The sequence below is a fragment of the Chanos chanos genome, chromosome 3 (assembly GCF_902362185.1).
Source record: "Chanos chanos chromosome 3, fChaCha1.1, whole genome shotgun sequence".
Classification (NCBI taxonomy): Eukaryota; Metazoa; Chordata; class Actinopteri; order Gonorynchiformes; family Chanidae; genus Chanos; species Chanos chanos.
Window position 1 is genome coordinate 14,280,686 of NC_044497.1, and position 19,568 is coordinate 14,300,253.

The window sequence follows — 19,568 nt, forward strand, 5'->3', positions numbered from 1 at the left end:
ATACGTCGATGTAGACTCTCATGTGAGTGCTTTTTTTTTGGTCTCTTTTCATGGCAGTCCCTCCACGGGCAGACGGTGGACAGTCAGCCCCAGCTGCCTCTCTTCTACTCCCCCATAGACGCTGTGGACATAAGCGTGGAGATGTGTGGGATAAAGTTCCCAAACCCATTTGGTTTGGCCAGTGCTCCACCAACCACCAGCACACCCATGATCCGCAGAGCCTTTGAGCAAGGCTGGGGTTTCGCCCTGACGAAGACCTTCTCTCTGGACAAGGTAACAGTCCTCTCATTGCCACACTACCAACTGCAATCAAAATATTTTACCTCAGACTGACAGTCAGAAACCTTCACAGTTATGGTCGACCTCCTGAAACACTGTGACTAACGTATCACTTACTACTGAAATGTATTGGTGTGAGGAGTTGTCTGCTTAGCTTTACAGTCTGATTTCTGGAAATATATGGTCTTGATTCTTTGAGACTGAATGAATGTGTGTTATATAAGCATTAGTTTTGTGGACGCACTGTTCGTGTCACAGACTTACTGCACCCACACAACCTTAAATTATCATATGATCCTAGAAGGATTGTGTGAGAAATTTGCACAGGGTATAATGCTCAGTAAATTATATTAAAATTCAAATACAGAAAATTATGGTTATAGTAGAGTCAACATCTCAAGTGCGATTTTTACCATGCATATTCATACACCACATTTCTCAAAGGACTGTTTCTGGAAGATAAACATTCCTGTGACGTGCATTTTGTGTACAGACATATTTCTTTGTATATTTGGACTCTCTAGCTAATAAATCGGTGAGTGCTCCTAATAATACATGAATTTGTATTATTTTGGGAAAAAAATTGTGAAGAAAAAAAGGAAACTTGGAAAATCTGGAAAGCGCTGTTGAATTTCGAAGCTTATGTTCTTTTCTGTCTCAGGATGGTATGAATATTAATTAGTAACATATGTTTGGTGTGTGCTTTCCACCAACCCTCTATTAATAGAGCTAGAAATGGCAATTAAATGAAAGTTAATAAAAAAGAGGAAGAAAGTGAGAGAAAGAAAAAAAAAAAGACCCTCCCGACAGACTTCTCTCTAATAGCATTCGGTATGTAGCCATACTGCTAACAGGCAAAGAAAGGAGATGACATTGAGGGAAAATTGTTTGTTTATTCAGACCTCCCATCTTTCTGTGTGTGTGTGAGTTAATTTCTGATTGGAGTGGGAAGCCTCGCAAGGTGTGTAAATGACATTCTTACCGCAGTACAAGTGTGAACAAAGTCACTGAACCTGTATCATTGGGACCTGTCAGTGCTTCCATCAGTAGTCCTATATGCTACTCCATTGTCATTTGGAAAAGGTCAGCTTTTTTTATTTTTAACTGAGATGAATGAATAGGGGAAGGGGGGGGGTGGGGGTGGGGGTGTGCGAGGGGACTTGGGTGGTGAAGGGGTTTTATGGAAGCAATAGGGTATATATTAGCATTGCAGCAGTGCATTTTGAATAAATGTAATTTTACCTTCACTGGGTTTACCAGGCGAGCTCTGAGAGAGGAGAGGCAAAGTCAGGACATCTGCTTAAGTCTCCGTTATCCTGTCTCCCACTGTGCCTTGCTCCCAGGTGAAGCATTAAGATTGACAGCCGCATATTGTTGCAGTCTCAGATATGTTTATGTGAACTTACCTTTTTTTTTTTCCTTTTCTGGATTTTGTGCACTTGTGAACATTGTACCCTACCCCCAGTTTCTCTCTCTCTCTCTCTCTCTCTCTCTCTCTCTCTCTGACTCCCCATCACACTGTTTTTACTCTTGACATTTGTAGATGCCAGATTGGGGTCTAATATAATGTTGCAGCTATTGGCTGTCAGTGTGAGCTGAAATACCAGCTGATATCTAGGTAAACAGAAATCATATTATTCTTTATTGTGTGCTCAAAGGGAAAGATTGTAAGGGGGTTTTCTTGGGGGAGAGAGATAAAAAGTTCTTAATGTCAATATGAATGAACAGCCGGCACTCTGCTATCGTTCTGCTTAAACACTGGGGAATTTTTTTTTTTAATATCCTGTGCTTTTTCCCCCCCTTGTGCTGCTTCTATCAAAACATTACCATGCCTTGGTATTGATAGTGTTGGAGATGCTGGGTGGATTGTCTATGGATATGAAAATCTTCACGCTTCTGGGCCTTGTCTGAGCACGGCTGTGCTTGGAATTGCTAATTAGCTTACGGAGCCAGTGGAGAGGCAGCAGAACAAAGCTTTGCAGTGCGAGTTGTGTGACCATTAATTAGAATTAATGAACTGTATTGCATATGAAAATGTGTCTTTTTTTTTTTTTTTTTTCCTCAGCCCTCCTTTGGCGTGAACTTTATGAGACCATTTAACCCTTTGGCTGGTTAGGACAGGATAGATCACACCTGTAATTGGCACCGACCCAATTAGTCGTTGATAGTAACTTCATCCACTTCATCTATGGTCCAGTTATCTGTGCTTCGCTAAGGCCGTGTAACATCACCTTTACCAGTCTGGCTGAGCACTTTAATGATCACTGTAGTATTTATAAGGTTATTTAGTTGCTCTATTCACTGCTATGCATTCAGTGTGTGAGTGGAGAAGACATGCTATTGTACTGACCCTATACTCCAAATTGAGCTCTCCGATGACTGGAGTTTCTCACATGCCTACGCTACATGAATATCTATCTCCTACCTTTTAACTTTCAGAACAAAATCAATCCGCTCTCCAGACCATCAATAGTTTCTCTTGTGTAGGAGGGAGAAAGTTGGGCCAATTTGAAGAAAGTTTCAAACGTTAAGTAGAAATCTACAGGAACCGCGGCGTTCTGACGTAGCACAATTAAAACAGAAGTTCCATGCAGCGGTAATGGTCCACACGTGCACACGCTATACGTCTCCGACTGAGCTGATTTAATGAGAGATGTTGAACAGGGTTCCATGGTAACGCAGATGATGTGTCACACATCCTTTAGACCAACATCTGCGCACCATTATCCCGCACTCGACATGCACGTCTACCCGCTCCCTGTGAATTCTCTGTGTTCCTAATTAAGGTTAATCAACTGTAGGTTTTTTATTAAGAAGAGCTAGGTTAGAGGTCATGTTCCAGGGATGCTTCATGCTCATCCAAACCTAACACATGCAAGCGTGCACAACATGCACAACGTAACACACATTATCTCACACGCGCACACGCACACACACACACACACACAGAGTGATTTCTGTTGATAATAAATAGCAGCAGGTATGCCGTATGCTCTGTAAATTGTCATTGTCTCTATGTGGCAAGAGATCAAGGTTACAGACACCAGTAATGAGCACTACAGTAGTTTCCTGTTCTCAACAAATATCTGCATCTAATTGCTACATGATATAAAATTGGCAACAGGCAAATAACTATTAGCGCTTCACCCTACTTCCGTACTCTGAAATTACACCTCCATCTTTTGTCACTCCATGACAGTAGCGTATACCACATATAACCAATATCATTCCAGCATTCTCTTATGTTCGTATGTCAGGTAGTTTAAATTTGTTTGTTTTGGGTTAGATTTTATTGTAAATTGTCATTATTTTGAATGTATGCTATGCTAAAGAAGCCACCCACATGGCTTCAGCAGTATCCTGATTATAGATTGGCACTACCCAGTGTGCCTTGCACATGAGCTCATTTCCATTTCACACCAAAAGGACTGAATCCTGGGAGCAAACCCCCTCCGTGTGTAAGTGTCATTTCATCAGCCCAAGGACTGTGCCAGAAAAAAAGCGGAGAAGTGATCTGGGTCCATGTTATGGCCATGGCGAGAGAAGGCAACAAAACTCACACACGCAGTGAGATACACACACACACACACGTGCTTAACGCCTACACACTCATTTCATAATTCATGTTAATGTTACCATGCTAATCCTCTTTTACTTTTATTGAGATGCTAACAGTCACAGACAGCTGCGTCCTTCACACAAGACACAAGTTGTATAAGTTGAAGTGGCTGTAAAAACGTTGGTCGTAGATTTTTTATTTCGCCCAGAGAACTCCGTCTCGTAATTGGACTGTGAAATGTGCCATTACTGTCCTCACGCCCACTTCTTAATCATTGTTCATAGATTATTGCTGTCTGTTTTTTGTTTTTTTTTTCCCTCTTCTTTTTTTTTTTTTTTTGAGTTTTGCCTCGGGGAACATAACACAAGTAAAAGCTCAGCTGGCAGTTTGGGCTTTCTTTTCCTGTTGAGGGAATGCTGCATGTCATCACACACCTGTTTTTCGAAATAAAGCGTGTGTGTTTTACCGTACCTGCCTCATCAGCTATGATTATGCTCTGTGCTTAGATGCAGTTGTTACACATTAAGATGTTGAAGAGGGATGGAGAGAGAGAGAGAGGATGAAAGAAACTAAAAAAAAAAAAAAAACTTGCATAGGTGATTTTGACCCTCTGAATCAGCTCAGGAAAACAGGCCTGTCAAAGCAGTCAGTAAGATCTGAGAGGTGTTGACTAATTGCCTGCTAATTACACAGTAAATTGTCTAATTAAGCTGATGGTTAATTAGGGTAAGCTTGCACAGTAGTCTCGTGGAAGTCTCTCTCACTCTCTCTAATTTTGTGTACGCGTACGTGTGTGTGTGTGTTAGTATGCCCGGGAAGCGGGCTGTATAATTGGCACGGTGGCAGTGACTGGCACTTAACATGACACGGGAAGGCACGAGAGAATGACAGAATTGGGATGTGCGTGTTAGGACGGAGACGCTTGTCACGCGTGTCTTGGCAGGCCCTGGCTTTCCTGTAACCTACTGACAGGAGACAGCAGGCATTTCCCGAAAAGCTTAACAGCACTCCCCCCCCCCCCCCCAAAAAAGAGAAACTTCTTCCAAACCTCTGTCTTCATCAGTCGGTGTATGAGCGGTACCTCTATATTCTTATTTGAACTCCAGATCAGCTTGTTTCTTCGATAACCGTTTGAGCAGATGCTAACGGTTTCTGTCGCAGCCTTCTAATGTTCCATTATGTTTGGGGCAGAATCAGTGTGAAGTACACAGATCGATGTTTATGCCACGGCTTCGGTCTGTCATCTGAGAAGAGCGTGTTGCGAGATTGTGAATGAACACATATACATCAGATATGTGATGGTTTGTAAACTCTGTCGGATTGTTGTTGGCATTTTGTCAGGTCAGCTCTGATAAGAGTTGCCACACGGCTCAGAAACAGAAAGACGTGACACTCGACAAAAGGCGGTCTTCTCAATCTATGCTGTCATCCAATCAATACAGAGGGAGATAGAGGCCATAGCCGCTGTTCAATCACTGTTCAGTTCTCCAAGTCAAACGGGAGAGATGAGCACACACAGAGCGAGAGAGAGAGAGAGAGAGAGAGAGAGAGAGAGAGAGTACACTCCCATCAAAATCGATGCACAAAATGTCAAAGGTGAAATCCAAACCTTTAGAAAAAAGACTACACTCACAGTTCTTAAAGACCTCAGTAAAATGCATTAGCCATACAGTTAACAGAACAAAAAACATTCATCGTGGAAGGTACTAAATGTAGCTGATGTTTAAATGCTAAATCAGTATTTAAGTACTCCCCTGCTTTGTGTCTCGTTTGTGGTGTTAAATGTGCCCTAAATTGTAAGACAGCATTCTGCTGTATAATCCTGATTTCTCGGTTCCAGTGTTCTTTGTTTGTGGAGGGACAGTCCCTGTACGTTCTCTAATGGAGGGGAGGGGAAGAAAAAAACCGAACGCAACTAAACAATAGCACAATGGATTTAGCATGTGAAGGACCAGTCACAGTCCAGAGATTTGTATTTATTCAAGAAGCAAATTAGCCAAAGCAAAGTTGATATTGATCTGGAGGGAGAGAGAGCAAGAGCGAAAGAGAGAGACAGAGAAAGAGAGAGAGAGAGAGAGAGAGAGAGAGAATGAAAGTTAAATAGGCTGGGCTCATTAGCTTCAGTTACATGTTTACAGTTTATAAATACGGCCGTTAATTGGAGGATCAAAGCAGTAGTGACTACCTCTCACATGGCTGAGAGGCCAGATAAGCAGTGGCTCACAGATGTGTTTAGTCTTCCTAATTTGACGAGACTCATACCTGCATTCTTTATTTATTTATCTGTTTACTCACTTATTTCTCTCTTTTTTTTTTTTTTTGCCCTTCACAGGCCTGACAGTGATTTAGATGAGAATTACACAGTGTTACACCATACCTCACTTCCTAGAGCCTCCTGCGCGTGATGGCTGCTCTAAAAAGAAAAAAAAAAAGAATTTGGATGAGGCAAAGAAAGACAAACTCAAGGTCTCTAGTGGAAGTGCGTTCAGTTAAAATGTGCCTCTCTTCACCCTCGATAAAGTTAAATGTGTAAGCCGGCCATTGCAAATGCACCATTTACTTTAACTGGCCCTGGCAGAACTCTCTTTGTGAGCTTGTGTGCTCATATTGTAACAGCTGAGCAGTCTCAGCGTCTCAGCTCAGAGTTAGAGTCTCTCAGTAAATCACAAGCTCTGATATAGTCTGTAATCATGCTAAACGTATTCAAGAGCTGCTGGAGACACCCATGTCTGAGTGCTAACGCTTTTGTTTCTTTGGATGGAGTGTTCAATTGAAGAGACTGTTGAGAGATCTTGTAAAGCTTTGGCATATTGCGTACGGATACCTGAAATAACTGTTTGTTTAGAAAATATGCATGTGAAAATATTAGTTCCGTATATGTGTATGTAACATACTTGTATGTGTATATGTTGAATGTGAGCGAAGCATGGATGTCTAATTCCTTGATATGTTTGAGCTTGTTTTGTTGTTTTAGATAGAAAAGTCCGGGGAAAAAAAGTCAAGGCTGAGGTTATTTTCTTTCTCCTCTCCTTCTGGAGAAGTAAATGGTGAAAAGGACTAATGACCAAGCTGACAGACAATATCCTTCTTCATTTATCACATGGGGTTAATATCCTTTGCTTTGACATAAATTTATTAAGCCCTTTCCAGCCAATGATCTTACACACGGGTCTGGAATTCTGGTCACATTTTCAGGAAAAGTTACAGGCTTGATTATATTGCAAGGAGAGTTTGTTTTTTGCTCTCTCCTGCAAAATATGGTTATACCTTTTAATACAGCACTCTATTGTTATCAGATTACTCTTTACAACATCAATCGGAGACATAAAATGTAACAAATAATAGGAAACCAAACGTATCAGCTTTCTTTAGTTTCTCCGAAATCTGATATATTTTTTTCTCCTTCTTCAAATATGTATGCGTTGATTTGTTGATGGTTTCTGGTAGGAGCTTCAAGTGAATGTACCTAGACGCACGTGTTTGTTTTCACTGATTTAGTGGCAGGCAACTTGTTGAAAATTTTCCCAGTTCTTGTTGCTTCACCGAGAAAAAAACAAGTCAAGGCCTTGAGATGGAGCGTATGCTTTTGACCATTTCAAATGACACAGGCTGTTGGAATGAAACACTTATGAGCTTTGTGTTTTGGAATCCTTTCACTAGCAGATAGAAAGTGTGTGTGTGAGAGAGAGAGAGAGAGAGAGAGAGAGAGAGAGAGGGACAGAGAGAGAGAGAGCTGTCACATGGTTTATCAAGGTTTCAAGGGCGCAGATGTCTCAGCTAGATGTTGTCACAAATTCAAGGTTGTGTAGAATTCTAAATGATGGCTGTAGAGACAAAGAATTAGAAGTCTTTGGTAATCTCTGCCACAAATCACGCATCAGGAAATGGCAGAGGCACACATGTGTACAAACATAACATGCAGCTCAAACATGTACAGATCTTAGGATGTCACCCTTGCCCCTGTATAACCATATTCAGATTAATAATAATAATAATGATAATAATAATAATAAAAGAATTCACCCCCGTTTGCTCTTTCTCTCTCTGTCTCTGATGAAGGTCTTGTTTAACAGTGCTGCTGCGTGTCACTTGCTTGGGTGCGGAGGGGAAGCAAAATGGCTATGCTTTGATTTTGCTGTCTTGATTCTTTATAATGATAAATGCATTGATTGGGGCTATTCACTGTAATTATGCCCCCACACGATTTGATTCATTCTTATTTCTTCTAAGTGTAATGTTTACATAGATTCAGCAAGCTTAGAATCCTGGTCATCATTATGTGTGTTCAGGAAGCAAAGGGAAAGGAGGGTGGAGCAAAAAGAAGAAGTCCGAGCGATGTTTTGTGCCTATCACCGTATCAGAGGAACCTCCCCTCGCGCCTTTATCTTCTGTAGACAGATGAATAAATAATTCCGACTCTTCAGAAACGGTATGATTTAAAATTTAGGTGTATATCTCACCCATTCCTTTAGATTTGGATGGTGTGCTGAGGAAAACGCTCCCTAGACTAATGGTGTTTTAGAGGAATTGTGAGATGTTGGGGTGATTTGGTTACCAGGATGTTGCAGTCTGTCTGGAAATGCAGTTGTGAAGATCCTCCTACTCCTTCCTCCAACTGATACCTGGTCCTGATTATAAACATTGTCTATCTTTCTTTAATGTTTGCTTTAAAATTTTCATTCAGATATACAGCGTTATAATTAATTTCAGATTAATCCTTCCTTTATTAGAAATCTGGGTATGGTATGGCTGCAATAACACGACATGAAAAATCTTATTAACTTTGAAGAAGGTATTTGCATAAATGTATTTTTTGATTTTTTTTCTTCTTTTTTTTCTTATCATCCAAATTGCTGATGACTGCATGCATTTTACACACAAGCCGAGTGTTGATCCTTTGAAATAATAGAGTTACAGGAAGATGTACCACTCAGCTTCTGAATGGCAAAATATTTGATATGGTATTAGTTCTAGACAGTGGTTTAATGTGTGGGATTATCTTCCATTCTCCTGTTTACTATGCTCTTGACCTCCACTGCACAGCTCTGCTGGGATGAGAGAGAGAGAGAGAGAAAGAGAGAGAGAGAGAGAGTAAGAGAGAGAGAGAGAGAGGGAGAGCGAGAGCGAGAGAAATGAAGTACAGAGCTTCCTAAGGGTATTGAAAAAGAAGGTATAAAAAGCATATACACATTCATTTATTACATATGTTCATTCTCAATTTTTGTAGAAATGTGTCATCTCATTACAAAGGTACCCAAGTACGTGTTTTGTAAGATTTGAAAAAGATACTTTTACAGTTAACCTGTTTGTTTGATACTCTCAAGGAATGTTGTTAAAAATCACAACTCTCTCTCACCCTCTCTCTCTCTCTCTCTCTCTCTCTCTCTCTCTCTCTCTCTCTCTCTCTCTCTCTCTCTCTCTCTCTGTGTGTGTGTGTGTGTGTGTGTGTGTGTGTCTCAGTGTGGTCCATTGCATTCGATTAGTAGTTTGTGCATGTGCTGTCTGTCTGAAAAGGCAGTTTGCTGTATGGGAGGATTAGGGAGCTGTTGAGCAGTGATAAAAACCCAGTTAGCTGAAAGACATACACGTCGCAGCTAACGAGTCAGAGCCCGAATGAAAGAGAGAATGAGCCACCATTTTAGTCCTCCTCTGGTCAGACTCTTTTAATGGACAGGACAGAGGTGCTAGTTTCTCTCTCTCTCTCTCTCTCTCTCTCTCTCTCTCTCTCTCTCTCTGTCTCTCTCTCTCTCTCTCTTTCTCTCTCTCTCTCTCCTTCTTTGATTTTATTGAGCTCAGAAAAAATCCTTAACACTAGAGCAGGAAGGGCATGTTCCATCTCACAGGTGGTGTAAAGAAAAAAAAAAAAGAAAAAAAGAAATAAAACATTGTACGTGTCCACTCTACCTGTTAATCTGTCTCGTGTTCTTTGGGTACAGTCACGCGCATTACGGCAATGCTCAGCGGACAGGAATGCATGTCGGCTCCATGTCCAACAGGATGCCTCTTTGGGAATCCAATTTGCTTGGGATGCGTGATGGAGAGTTGAGAGGGAGAAGGAGGGGTTGCTGAGGGTGCGTGTGTCTCTGTGTGTGTGTGTGTGTGTGTGTGTGTGTGTGTTTGTGTGGCTTATCTCTCCACGCTGTGTGTAGCACCTGTGTGTTTCCACGGCGTGCCAGTCCCTCTCCCTTTGGGCGATTTTCATGGTTCCCAATTGCTTAATATTAAAACTCTTGTTGGGGCCTGGCCTGATAATACAGACCGCCAGCAGCCAAATGTACCTCCGTCACAGCTTCATTAAATACTGACTGGGAGAGTGGCCCGCAGCCCTGGGGAATGGCTCTCTCTATTCTCCACAGAGCCTTCTGTGGAGCACCAGTGCACTTCCATTAAAAAAAAAAAAAAAATACATCTTCATTCACAACTACATGTCTCATCCCAAACAACCACTCATCAAACAGGGAACACGACACGAAATAGACCAAGCCAGGTGAATCCAGTACCTTCCATTATATTCACGTGTTGTTGGTTTTTTTTTTTTCAAATTTTTGTTTGTTTGTTTGTTTGTTGGATTGTTTATGTAGGATATTAGAAAGGACAGCAGCAATAGCTTCAAAATATCTGGTTTTCTTTGAATTGAAATAAATGTAGCCTGAGCCCAGAGTCATATGTCAGGAATAACCGTATTTGATGGAGCCCCTCCCTAGGATGTTCTAATATAAACATGTCATGATAACATTGATTCACATTGAATTGAAATCCAAATTTTTGTAAGTCACTGCGGAAGAGATGTCCTGCGATAATTTTGGTGAGGCTGCCACACTGTGTATCAACCCTTATAAATAAGCATAGATTTTCCTCATGATTTATAATTCTAAAATAGAATTGGGTTGATAAAGAGATGACATTATGGCTACACTGTTTCTAATCAAACTTATGTTAATAGGAGCTAATTGCCAGCAATTAACAAGTTATTTTCCTCCTGTAGTTAAAAAAAATGTCTAAATGTTGAAAATTAAGTTAGTGTGTTATTATGAAAATTTTGCTGTCAGTATTAGGCCTTCATTCAGATATAAAAATAGTTCTCTCACATCTCTCAATTATGATTGACATATTATTAGCACGATGAGCTTCAAGCTGTCATCTTCAAGCATAACTGGGTTTGAGAAAAAGATGTTTTGGGGGAAAATTGCATGTAGAATTTTTTTGTGACTCATTAAAATATTACCTCAGTCATCTGTGTATCTGAAACTGAGAAATAGCTACTGTTTATTTTGAAGTTAGTTGTCACTCCCGGTGTTTATGGCAAGTGTCTGTAGAAGCTTTGACTGCATGTGTAGAGTCCCATTGATTGTGTTTATCTCTTTGTTCTGCTTGGTGAGTAATCTTGCATTTGTAGTGCTAATTGTGACTGTTTTATGACCTATTAGAGCCATTAGCAGGTACCTTTGCACATTAGCCTTGTTTGCTTGCCAGTTCTCTCCAGCTGGCACTGGATCATGTAGGGTGAACTGATTCTATACAGCTGTGGAAAAGGGCTGCAGAAAAATGTTCTTCTACATGGAAACATAATTGCGTCTGGCTGTTACGGCTGCTTGGCATGATTTTTTGTGGAGAAAGCCTTTGTCAGGAGTTGAGGTTTGATGTATTTTCCCTTGGCACTAAGTAAATGTATCATAGAGAAAAGTAGAGAGAGGTAGAGAGAGGTCCTAAAAGGTGGCAGAACATTGGCTTTCTCTTAGAAGATCCCATTAAATGAAAGACAAGCTTGTACCAAGCATGGAAAAGTAAAGACGGCGCACAAAGAACGAAAGAGCAGATCGATTATTTAATAAATGGAATGGGTGGAAGAACCGCTGGATTTTTTTTTTGCTTTTGTGGTGCCGAAAGCTTTTTCTTTTTCTTGTGTGCATAAAGACTTGATTTTTCTCTTCCTCTTGGTCATTTTTCAAACGATTCTCTTCGGCGTGCGATTAAATATGAGCTTAGTTCAGCTTCAAAGCCCCTAAGGGAAGAACGAGAGCAGAAAAAAAAAAAAAAATGAAATGACACTATTGAATTTGTGTCATGTATTTTTGTAAAATATGACCATAATTGTCCTCTTTATGGTGTTTTACAGAAAAATAATGACTTAAGAACATATGGCCGTTTAGAACACTGTTCTCTGTTCACTGTTGTGGTAAAGTTCTCGATATTAAACACGAGGTAAAACTAACTGTAGGCTATTTCTGCTTGCTGAGCTGTGGATGTATCACACATGTATGTAATTAGTTGAGTGTTACAGAGGCTGTGTGAGGTCACAGACAGCATGGATTCAGTTCAACGTTTAGCCCACTTTCTCCTCCACAACTTTGAAGAAAACATTACTGCTATCGTAAAAAGGAATGCATTTGAATTTTCTTCTTTTTCTTAGGATCTGGTGACCAATGTGTCTCCTCGAATCGTACGTGGGACCACGTCAGGGCCGATCTTCGGTCCAAACCAGGGTTCTTTCCTCAACATTGAGCTGATCAGTGAGAAGACAGCTGCCTACTGGTGTCAGAGTGTTACTGAGCTCAAAGCTGATTTCCCCAATAATGTAAGTATCGTATGTCAATAAATGCCTGCTTTTGGAATCTGGTTCAGAAACACGCATCATTACTGTACACTCTGTAATACCACACAAACCTGTATTAAAATAAGATGAAGAACTAAGATTAAGAATGGAACCGCTACGAAATTATACGAGAACTATTGAATTCTATGAACAGGTTTCACTCTAGAAAACCTTTCTGTGTCAGTTGGTCTGTTTATTTCTTCTTAAGTGGTGATTTAAACGAAATTATATGCTTGGTAGATTTCTGTTTCTCCTTTGGTTTCTGCCACGGTTGCATTGAGCTCCTATAAGAGATCAATATTATGAGTTCTTTTCGGTCTTTGATTTTTAGAAAAGTCAAAAGGCGCAATTAAGATACAGGCAAATCGCTGATATTATTCTTCAAGTCTTTATTAAGATTTAGGTCTGTCATAATGTATTCAATATTCAAGCCATTGCTTGGTTTTTTGTTTTTTTTTTGTCAGTCTCTCCTGGCATAGCTCAAAAAGGCATTGCTATCAAAGTCAGTTCAGCATATGCCTCTTTGTGTAAGCTAATTATCTCCTGTTTACCCTTTGTGATTTTGCTTGATGTTCATGAAATTTGTATATGATTTTGATATTAACTCCTCGGTGTCCCTCTTTATTGTTTATTCTCGACTTCTTACTCATGTTTGTAAATTAAATCCAAATATTGGCAACGTTGGCCAAATCTGTATCATTTTTTATTTATTCATTAGGAACAGCATATATGGGCCAAAATTACAAAATGACAACTCATTTGTTCACATCCAAGACGCTCCATTTCAGATATGTTTTATGCTCATGAAATATCAAAGGATTGATTGATTTCTTGGAGACTTTGTGCTTGCAGTCATTGAGAGAGCTAATGGAAGTGATGTCCAGCATTCAGTCGAACAGCTTTTGTGTAGAAAGATGAAAACACCTGAAATATGTCTCTGTTGTGTGTATGTGTGTGTGTGTGTGTGTGTGTTTTTAATCAGTGGGAGAGTGTCCCTGTTCCCCTTTTCATCGATCCAGATTGAGTCAGAGCAAGGCTCTAAAGAGTCCTTGGCCATTTGAATTGAAATATCTTGGATGTATTTCATTTATATACAAAAGAGCTCTGAGTGTGTGTGTATATGTGTGTATGTGTGTGTGCGCGTGTGCATGCTTTTGTGTGGTGTGTGTTTGTGTGTGTCTGTGTGTGTTTGTGTGTTTGTGTGTATGTGTAGGCATGCATCTGTGGGTGAGGTGCATGTGTATGTGTGTGTAAGAACGTGTGTGTGTGTGTGTGTGTGTGTATGAATGCGCACGTGTGTGTGTGTCAGTGTGTGAGGTAGTTCAGTGGGGTTATAATGTGTTCCAGAGTAAATGATTTCCATTATTACATTTGTCAACAGGAGGGGAACAGCTAGGTCAGTCTGCCCTGTTCTCTAGCCATCAAGACTACAGTACAGCTAAATTTCCTCTGTGTGGAAAATACACACACACACACATACACACACACACACACACACACACAGACAGGCTGCTCAGCCTCCGCATCTTTCACAGGTCAGAGCTTTTGGACAAATAGCTGTGACTGTCGTTATCAATGCTTCAGGTTACACTCTTATTCAGCCCCAACCCAAAATTTTCTCATACCTGCCTGGAATGACAGTTTCCAGGGGACAGATCTCCATGGAGACATGTTGTTAGAGGTGGATGTGATTTTAGGGGGCAGTAGTTGTGAGTCAGTTATTGAGCGGATAACGAAGTAATCCCAGTTCCTCTGAGGCTCTCCGCAGGGTTGGTGCTGGTTAACTTTGGTATCGGAGCAGGGCTCTGAAGCTGGATTGTCTTTAATGAAACTTGGAAGCAATGGTGCTCAGTAGCCTTTTGTTTAGAATGTTACTTGTCTAATCTGGAGTTCGAGGGTCAAACCAAAAAAGGGAACATTACACTCCCTAGGTTAGCTCTTAGCTCCCAGCTTGAAACAGCTGCTGTCTGACATACTGCTGTTTTCGTTCTTCTATAACAAAATATCTCTCTCTGTCTCTTTCTCTCTCTCTCTCTCTCTCTCTCTGTCTCTCTCTCTCTCCCTCTCTCTTCCACCTCCACCAACTCTTTCTTTCTTTATTTGTGTCTTTCTCTCTCCCTTCCTCTGTCTCTCTGTTTCTCTCTCTCTATCCCTTCCTCTGTCTTTCTCTTTCTCTCTTTCTTTCTCTCTCTATTGCCTCCACCCTCTCTTTCTTTATTTATTTCTGTCTCTCTCTCTCTCTCTCTCTCTCTCTCTTTCTCTCACTTCCGCCCTCTCTTTCTTTCTTTATTTCTGTCTCTCTCTCTCTCTCTCTCTCTCTCGCTCAGCCTGCCTGGAGCTTTACCATAATATTGCCAAACGCTATTTCATGGTGTATCAGATATCACTCATAAATCGCTGTTGTTCAGTAAATCTCTGTGGTAAATGTCAGGGTGCTTAACTTTATTTGCCCTCTGAAAACTTAGTGATATTTTCTGCTTTTGTGAGTGTGGGTTACCCCCCTAACAGCTTACCACTTTGAGGGAAACTCTTAATGCCCGAGAGATTTATATCCAGCGGAAATTTGTCCTGAGGGAGAGCATGGCCCCGCCATTTAATATCCTTCCACTGTTTCGCTTTTTCTCCCCCTCACTCCACATACCTGTTATTATTGTCAGAGAGTGAACAATTTCTGTCTTTTTGGGGGGGGACATCTTTTTTTTTTTCCCTCATCAGTACCAACAAAAATGAGCCCGTGAACATTGGATGACAGACTGTCGCAGACACAGACATCCAGTTGCACAACAAACTCAGGTTTAGCTGGTGTAGCCCCAGTTGAACCATATTTTTTTTCTGGGTTTTCTCAGCTATTATCAAATAGAATAAAATAATAGAACACGGCTATGTATTTAACGGTGTCGCGTAAAAATGAACAAAGATCGGAGATGTGGTCCAAGAAATATCAAAGCGAATACCTGTTTTGTTTAAGCTAGACACAGCCTGAAGCGCTCTTTTCTGAGAATAGGACATATGGTGTGGTTATCTTGAGTTTGTCTATATATCAAATGCTTTTTATGTCTGTGATTACTTAAAAGCAGCAGGGGATATTATGAGAGCAGGTTTGTTCTAACCTGTTTTATAGCCAGCTTATTGTGCGTCTGAAGTAGAAAAAAAGCCAAAATGGTAGAACCTAATCCAGCAATACCAGAAGGGCTTTTAGCTAACACCCCTCCTCTCTGATATTTTTATTGTTTTAATAACAGCGGTGCACCAGTGGATTTGTTCTGATCTTGAAAATTATAAATATTGATTTTGTGACTTTTGTGAGAGCAAAAAAGCAGAAGGTAGTTGCTTTTTAAATACTAGATAATAATAGTGTTCAGATGATAATGTGGAGATGGAAGACCTTGAGGTTTGAAATGTTGGTGCACACTTAAATGAATCCTTTGTCCTTTGACCATGAAGGAAGACAAAGTACATTTATCACTGTGACCACTTTTACCACAGTCTCTCTCTCTCTCTCTCTCTCTCTCCCTCTCTCTCTCTCTCTCTCTCTCTATTCTTCCCATTTTCTTCCATAGATTATTATATCCAGTATAATGTGCAGTTACAACAAATCTGATTGGACCGAGCTTTCCCAGATGGCAGAGGTGAGTATTTGTTTATTACTCTCCGGTCCCACGGTCGTGGAACGATATCCTTATTCATCGCTTCGGCTCTCCATCCTTTTACAAACGGCTTTGACTCCATGAGTGTAGAAAAATAACAATTGACCTTGTTTCCAAAAAAAAAAAAAAAAAAAACACACCGCGAAAGCCATATTCACCGGTCACGCTTAAGTACCCCAAATATTGAACGGCTGGGAAATGATCCGACATTTGGAGTGTGTAACATTTTAGGGAAAATGTTTATCAGGCCCAGCTGGTGTAACCCTGCCAAGATTCCCAGACAAGTGACACAGATGACAATGTGGGAGTCAAGCAGTGATAAAAAAAAAAAGAGGAAAGGAAGACCGGAGCAGGAGGAGAAGAAGACAAGAAAGAGTGTTGAGAGGAGTTCTTCAGGCCAGACATAGCCAGGCACCTCCATCTGTGTGCTTGGAACGCTTCTTCTCCTTTTCGTCTCCTGATGTCACGCAGACAAAAATCCCCAGTAGTATCCGCGTAACCGGGTTTTTCAACCCCATATGGAAATTTGCTGCCTCTTTCCATTGCAATACAGCCAGACTTGATGTTTTTACCAGAGATGAACCTAGTCAGTTTAGTGACTCCTGCATTAATCATAGTTGACTCACATATCTCAGGCACTTAATTGTGCACAGAAAAAACATCAGAAAATAAACAAGTCCAACTGTCAATCTGGTAATTCTGCTATCGATTTTATTGATGTACCACTGTCTCAGACAGCTCATTAAACCAGACCTGTCAAGACCACCAAAACCACATTTTACCCTAACAAAAAGACAGACGTCTGGTTTCGTCCCTTACACGCGCGCACACACACACACACACACACACACACACACACTTGTGTATCTCATGTAGAGGATTACTGTCATTATGTATTTGCCTGGCAGTCTGCCTTGGCGAGGGCCAGGTACATTTCGCATATTGTATATTCATAGGGCTGACTAGTCCTTGACGTAAGCCAGGGTTAGTACATTGCTTGAGGGTATTACAGTTGGGTCATACCAGGGTTTCAAATCTGCTTTCTTTAGACAAAGTATATGAATTTCCATCTGAAAGACATATGTGTAAAAGAAAACTTGCCCCAGAAGTTATTCAAAATTTGATATTTAAGTAAAAAGATAATATTTGTTAAGATAGTATTAAAGCTCATTCAAATTGCAATAGCAAATGTTTGACTCCCTTTCTTGAATTGCTAGCTGAATTGCTTTGGACACAGTGGGGAATGGTTTCAGGGAAACCAAGGACTACGAGAGAGAGAGAGAAAGAGAAAGAGAAAGAGAGAGAGAGAAAGAGACAGAAAGATGACTGATAGTTAACGGCTCCTACTCAGAAACAGCATAGTCACGTGAGATAGACTCCTCTGTAGCTTGGATCCCTTATCTTCTTCCCATCCGCAGCTCACTGTTTAGCTACCTGTGCTGGGAAATATGAAATAAAAGCCTGGTTACCATGGCAACTCTGTTCAAGGAGAATCAACCATTCATTTCCACTTTGAAATCTGTAAGGGTACACTTAACACTGTTCCTTGCCTAAGGATACTGCTTAAAAGTTTCTTTCTCTCTCTCTTTCTCTCTTTGCCTCTCTCTCTCTCTCTCTCTCTCTCTCTCTCTTTTTTTACCCACCCATACAGAGGTGTCAGTTTGAGGTACACCATTTTAGACTGCTGCCTCAGTCCTGTTGTTGTTATTTATTTATTTATTTATTTATTTTTCTTCATGCAATCTTTGACTTTAAGAAAAATAAAGTCCCCATACCAGAGACTATAATTCATGGATGTCAAAAACACTTCAGAAGCTTTTCCTGTTTTGTTCAGTTTAAATTCAGGGGATTATAATTGAATGCAGAATACTAAGACTAGTAATCACAGCTGAGACACAAACTCTTTCTGGAAGGCTGAGTCACTGCACTGAGGTAAACACGGTAAATGGAAGAGTGAAGCTGTCACTCAAAAACAGTGGTCCAGCTAGCAAACAAAGGTATTTCCATACAGGTTACAGTTTCCTTTGTAAAACAAGTATTTTCAGTCACAGACAGAGACTGGCTGGAGATGCCAGAGGTTCATCTGTTGTCTGTCTATCCGCTATAGCCTACAGTAAATTCTCTCTCTCTCTCTCTCTCTTATTTTTTTTTTTTTTGCGCTGCTGTAAGTGAGCGTATCTCTTCAGATTTTTTTTTTCTTTTTCGCTCCGTATCATCCTCCTAATGCCCCCAGAGATCAAGCCAACCTTGATGTTCCAAAGTGTATGACAGGGAAAGGTAATGTTTTCCTTATCAAGTTGGGAGTTGATAATCCATGTCAAAGGCAGTGTCAGGTTTGATATATATCTACCAGCGGCCTGCAGCTCTTTTGTGGAGCATATCCTTAAGACTCTCTGCTCTTGCAGTTATACGCTTTCAACAAAAAAGAAAAAAAAGAAGAAGAAGAAAAAAGCTAAAGGGAAGCCTCATCTTCCATTGTCGTCCTCACCCATCTTACCCATGACCAAAACAAATGTTTAGGGTCAACACATTTTAATATTCATGCAAGGTTTTCTGTCTACCGGTGGCTGGATTAAAATAATAATAATAATAACAATAGCAATAATGATAATAATAAAATGTACAATTCATGTGGCTGAGAGTGGAATGTATTTTATTATTCACTGGGCAGCTTTGTTGGTGTTTGGATGTATGCTACAGCTTGTGTTGACATTCAAGTGTGTCTGCTTGGCTGGGATTAGGCTGGGAGGTGTGCTGCTATGGTAGTAAGCCTCTTGTTCTCTGTGCTTTTCTCCCTCCCTTGCTCTCCCCTCCTTTCCCTCTCTCTCTTTCTCTCTCTCTCTCTCAGCAATGAAGGCAGGTAAAGATGAAGGGACCATGAGGTCTCTTCATTTCACAGGCAGCATCCAGAGTCATCTGTTCTAACGAACAACTTCTGCACGATTATCTTTTTTTTTTCCCCTTTCCTCCAGATTCTGAATTCTGTTCTCCCATCTTTCTCTTTCATTCTTTGTCTTTTTTTCTCTCTCTCGCTCTCTGTACTCAGCCTGTAATATCAAACAGCTTTTTTTTTTTTTTTTGCACTGTCTTCACTCACAGAGAGAAGCACAGGGCTTCTTATAGTCATGTGCAATGATAGCAATTTATTCTTTGTCTCTACCATTCTTTGTGGTGATAGATGGAGGTGGGGGGGGGGGGGGGGGGGGGGGGCAGCAGCAGGGTGGGGAGAGGGGTTTTCCTCTGCCCCTTTCTCTTTCTCAACGCCCCCCCCCCTCCCTCCACGAACAGCTTAAAAGGAGAGGCAGGTGAAATTAAACATTATTGATAATTGGCTTTGAGAAACCTAGCTCATTGTACCTGTTATGTACCTGCTATTGGCCTTAATTGACCATGAAATCTGGGACCTAATCCATGGTTGATGTTGGAACCCCTTTGCTGTCCTCATAGCTGACTATGACAAATGACTTTATCCTGACACTTGGTCTCCTGC

General features: G+C 40.7%; 1 protein-coding gene across 1 annotated transcript in view; it reads left to right on the top strand.

The window, feature by feature from the left end:
• Nucleotides 1-19,568, top strand: part of dpyda (dihydropyrimidine dehydrogenase a) — a 112,066-nt gene that overhangs the window by 54,103 nt on the left and 38,395 nt on the right. Inside the window, exons 13-15 of the mRNA XM_030768357.1 lie at nt 58-273; nt 12,249-12,413; nt 15,992-16,060. Coding sequence (XP_030624217.1) covers nt 58-273; nt 12,249-12,413; nt 15,992-16,060 — 450 coding nt within the window. The remainder of the gene's footprint in view (nt 1-57; nt 274-12,248; nt 12,414-15,991; nt 16,061-19,568) is intronic.